The following is a 5092-nucleotide window of genomic DNA, read 5'->3' on the forward strand; positions in this document are numbered from 1 at the left end:
TTTTTTTTTTTTTTTTTTTTTTTGGCATAAGGGGTCTTGTTATTTTTCGATTTGGCTGAGTTCCACGACCGATTATCTTGATGGATGGTTTGACCTTGCGTCTTTCTCTTTTTCTACCTCGATGTACTTGTTAGCATGGTGCAGTGCGTCGTTGAGAGTCAGAGGCTCCTATATGATAATATTGTTCCTAAATCGAGACCCATATGCGAGAGCATTTCGGAGAGCTGATATTGCTGTGTCGTCAGCAATCGAGAGCTTCGAGACGGTTCTTTTAAACCTCTCCATGAAGTCTCGGAGAGATTCATCGTTCCGCTGGAACATGTTCCAGAGATCGGCGTTCGAGGCACCTCGAATCATAAACGTAGAGTGATGTTAGAGAAAGGCGGTGGTCAGCTCGTGATAGCTCCCTATCGAGTTTGGCGGGAGCCGGGAGAACCACCCCAGAGCTTCGTGGGCTAGATTCTCGACGAATAGCTGGCAGCAGCCAGCTTCGTACTCTTCGTCGCTGAAATGAGCTCGGCTGATTGCAAAACTCATTGAAGTTAAAAACGGTTTCTGATCATCTAATTCGTTGTACGGGGTGAACTTGAACTTGTTTACATAACGGACTTGAATGCGGGAGATCCGTGCTGTAAACGGTGAGCGCTGGACTTCTTCGAGCACTCGATCGAGGTTGGGAGTGGAGCTCGTGGCTCGATGGACTATGGAAGAGAGTTCGTGGACCATCGCCTCTAGGCGTCGTATGGTTTCAACCTTGAGATCGGCCTCGGGCTGTCGGATTGGCAATGTCGGAGTCGGCGGGCTGCCGCTCCTTTGGTCTTGGCCGTCTTGCAGCTCCTCATTTGGAGCTTCTCTACTGCGTCGATCAACGGATCCTACGATAATAGATGACGGGCGGCGTCTGTGGCTGTCGTATCGGTCCTCCACAGATGGCTGCGCTAGCAGGGCTGCTGTACGGGGCGTATTGGTCCTCAGATTCTCGTTCTCGCCGGCAGGGCTGCTGCCGTTTCGGCGCTCCCCCCTCCTTCGCTGGAGCTTACTGATTTGGTTCTGCGAGGCCTCTTGTGCGGCTGCGATGGCCTCGAGCCATTCGTTTATTCATATTTCCTGGCCATCAAGACGACCGAGGATGACCTGCATCATATCGTCGAGTCTGTTTCTTTGTACGGGTAAGGGGAGAGTGGCACTGGGGAGAGTGGTAGCGTTGGTGAGAGCGGCGGTGAGGAGAGCAGCGACGTTGGTAACCAGCTGGTCTGCGGCAGGTCCGACTTCGGCGTGTGCAGCTACGAGAGGCTCGGAGGGTGCGTCGGGCGCCGGTGGAGGGATTGTGCTCGACAACGAGCCTTCGATTGGGCTCGGCAAGGAACCTTCGGTTGGGCTTGGTAGGGAGTTTGGCAGGGAGCTCGGCGGGGGGATAGTTCGTGTTCTCGTTCGCCCCCATCGCTGCTCCGTTGGCTGCTCCGCTGCTTCGTTGAAGTTTTCGCTGGGGTTCGTCATGACTCTTGAGACTTCGAAGAAGTGAGGATCGTCGGTCTTGATTCGTCAAAAAAAACGTTTTACTCTTGCCCCACGGTGGGCGCCAATTGTTTGTACTGGAGATTGCACAACTTAAACAAATAAAGATTTTGTGGGAAATAGCAAGTAAGTTCTTTTATTAATCGGGGAAAACGTGAGATCGTCACTTAAAACAAGTCGGGATAGAGCTTGTTAGTTCACAAGCGAACTAGCAAGCTTAAAGTGACGAACTGAAAATAGGAATGAATTATACGAAAGACAATAATAGTTTTCGATGCAAAGTATTGCTCTGTAGGTATTGTCCGCGGGTCAGGATGGTGATCCCAATAAATGTTTTTTCCTTTTATAGGGGACTGTTGACCTAGGGGTGTCTAGGGTTTTCGTCGTGAATTCCCGAGATTGCCCTTTACGGGAATTAGTGGACTTGCTCCCAATCTAGTCGGGTCGAGATTATAATTAATGAGTCTTGTTGGGCCGAGTGGCATAATGGGCGTAGCCCATATCCAACATACAAGTTCCTTTTTTATCACATTCAATATTTTTAGAAATATACGAAAATATTTAATCAAATTTATTTAGAATATATGTATCAATTCTTATTTTTTCATATATTATCTGACTTTTTTTGAACTTTTTTCGTTTTTTTTTTTTTTTTTTTTTTTTTTTTTTTTTTTTTTTTTTTTTTTTTTTTTTTTTTTTTTTTTTTTTTTTTTTTTTTTTTTTTNACCATGCACTCCTCTCAATCTCTCATCACTGACACGAGTATAGAGTCATAGAGATATCAGATATGGAAATGATATTAATCTCTCTATGCTTTACAACTTTCTTAGCTTTTCTCTTCTTCCTAAACCCACTCCTCAAACGAACCATCACCACCAAACTTAACCAACCACCCTCTCCGTGGCGGCTTCCGGTGATTGGAAACCTCCACCAGCTCAGCCTACACCCTCACCGCTCCTTTCGTTCCCTGAGCCTCCGCTATGGTCCGCTCATGCTCCTTCACTTCGGCCGTGTCCCTACCCTCGTTGTCTCATCCGCTGACGTAGCTCATGACGTCTTGAAAACACACGACCTTAAGTTTGCCAACCGTCCTAAAACCAAAGCTGTCGATATAATTATGAACGGCGGGCGAGATGTGGCCTTTTCCTCCTACGGCGAATATTGGAGACAGATGAAGGTATGAATTTTTGATATATTAGTTATTTAATTATTTTTATGTATTTTATTATCTTATCATGATCTTTCAGAACAGTGATAATCTGTTTATTAGCTGATGGGTTTATTTATTTATTTTTTATTTGGATGAAGAGTGTGTGTACTATCCATCTCCTCGGTAAGCGAATGGTTAGTTCCTTCGAGAAAGTAAGAGAAGAAGAGATAAATATAGTGATGGAGAAGCTTGAGAAAGCAAGCTCTTCTTCTTTGCCGGTAAACCTAAGCAATTTACTCCTTAATATGTCAAACGATGTGATATGCAGAGTTGCTATGGGAAGAAAATATAGCCGTGAGGAAAACACTAGCAATTTTGAATACCAATTGAGAAAAGTCATGGAGCTTCTAGGCGCTTTCCCGGTCGGAGATTACATCCCTGGTTTGGCTTGGATAGATAAACTCCGCGGTTTGGATCGTAAAATGGAAGAGGTAAGCAAAACGTTTGTGGAGTTTCTCGAACGAGTGGTTCAAGAACATGTAGATGAAGTTGAGAAGAAAGAGACATTAGATTTTGTTGATATATTGTTAGAAATTCAAAGAGACAAGACAAATGGATTCGAGCTTGCTAGAAGCGACATCAGACTCATCATTTTGGTACTTAAGAAAAACATCCTTTACTTAAATCTAAGTAAATAAATACTATAAACTAGAGAGTCACTTGATTTTAAATTAATTAAACATGAAATTTTTGCTTGTTTTATAGGATATTTTCTTAGGAGGAACAACAACATTTTTCACGGCCATCGACTGGGCAATGATACTTCTCATAAGACATCCAGAATCTATGAAAAAACTCCAAGAAGAGATCCGAATGTATTCGAGAAATAAGTTATATGTATCAGAAGAAGAAGTTGAGAATATGAAATACCTAAAAGCTGTGATTAAAGAAGTCCTTCGACTACATCCCCCAGGCCCATTGTTAATTCCCAGACTACTTAGTGAAGATGTCAAACTAAAGGGTTATGATATTGCGGCTGGCACAATGGTAAGTAACTAAACCAGGAAGCCAAACAATTAATCATATTTGATAAGAAAACTAGAAAAATATGGTGCATGGTATTGGTTGAGCAGGTATTCATCAACGCTTGGGCCATTCATCGAGACACCACAAAATGGGGACCAGATGCAGAAGAGTTTAAGCCAGAGAGGCATTTGGGTCTACCTCTGGACTTTCGAGGACAAGACTTCAACTTCATTCCATTCGGATCGGGAAGAAGGTTATGTCCTGCCATAGACTTTGCAACAACGTTAATTGAGGTGGCCTTGGCAAACTTTGTGTACCGGTTTAACTGGAGAGTCGAGAATAGACCACTTGGAGATGATGATGAGTACTATCTAGCTGAAACAACCGGTATTGAAGTTTGCCGCAAGTTCCCTTTGATTGCCTTCCCAGCTTCAACTTTATCGAAAGTTTAGGGTACAACTACAATCAATGTCTCAGCTAAATTTCATGTTAATAAAAAAACTGAGTTCTTGTCATCCCATTATTTTTTCAACAATGTTTATTATGTGGATATGAACTTGGAAGGTGATATAACAACGCCAAACTAATTAAACCAATATTGTATAACATATTTTGGTCAGTTACATTGTGAGTTTGAATCAATTTCAAAGAAACTGAAACAAAAACATGAGTGGTAAGGAGAAATAATATTTTTATACATATGAAAGAGATATATCTTAAGATCTCTCTCGGAAATAAATCAGGAGGGTAGTTTCGTTCATATGTAAAAGGATGTTGCGATATGTTGTTTGCTCCATAATACTGAAATATTCTTAATATCACGCTGATTGATATATGACAAGATGACAATTTCTCAGAGAGAAAACTATTTGGATGCAAAGAAACAAATAAAAAGCATTAATACTAAAAGACTGCATCATATATAAAATTAAGTTAGATTTCATGTGAATGTACTTTGAAATTAATCAAAGTATATATGCATCATATACTTAAAAAACAATGCCAAATATATTGAAGACTTAATCTGGTGAGATGCAAAAAAGGATTGGTCACTAGCTAGGGAGAAATTCAAAAGAATTATATTTTTGCAGCTACAAGTTTCCTTCAGGCACCATATATTTCCTCATTTAATTCACAAACCAACTTAGGCTAGGTGATATCTTAGGCTAGTTGTGTATTTTTTGCCAATAGGGTTATTTAAGTTTTTTTTCCATATGTCGCATATATGTGAGATCAAGTGTCACTAATTCATCAGACACCTAGGAGGAGTCATGATTTCTCAATTCTATCTCTAAACCTAAGGTCGGCACTTTGATTAGTTCAATTTCGTTTCATTATTTGTATCTCTTACCTCGGCAAATTTCAGACTATTCTGTCAATTACCAACTTTTGGTGAGTTCT

The 5092-nt window shown here is 41.3% G+C and overlaps 1 protein-coding gene across 1 annotated transcript; it reads left to right on the forward strand.

Annotated features, from left to right (window-relative positions):
* LOC104718289 (putative cytochrome P450 71A28) lies at positions 2247-4370 on the forward strand. Its single transcript, XM_019230623.1, has 4 exons — positions 2247-2692; positions 2824-3321; positions 3431-3712; positions 3799-4370. Exons 1-4 carry the CDS (start codon positions 2303-2305, stop codon positions 4141-4143), a joined length of 1515 nt encoding a protein of 504 aa, XP_019086168.1. The 5' UTR covers positions 2247-2302; the 3' UTR covers positions 4144-4370.

Source organism: Camelina sativa, chromosome 10 (genome assembly GCF_000633955.1).
Source record: "Camelina sativa cultivar DH55 chromosome 10, Cs, whole genome shotgun sequence".
Taxonomy (NCBI): domain Eukaryota; kingdom Viridiplantae; phylum Streptophyta; class Magnoliopsida; order Brassicales; family Brassicaceae; genus Camelina; species Camelina sativa.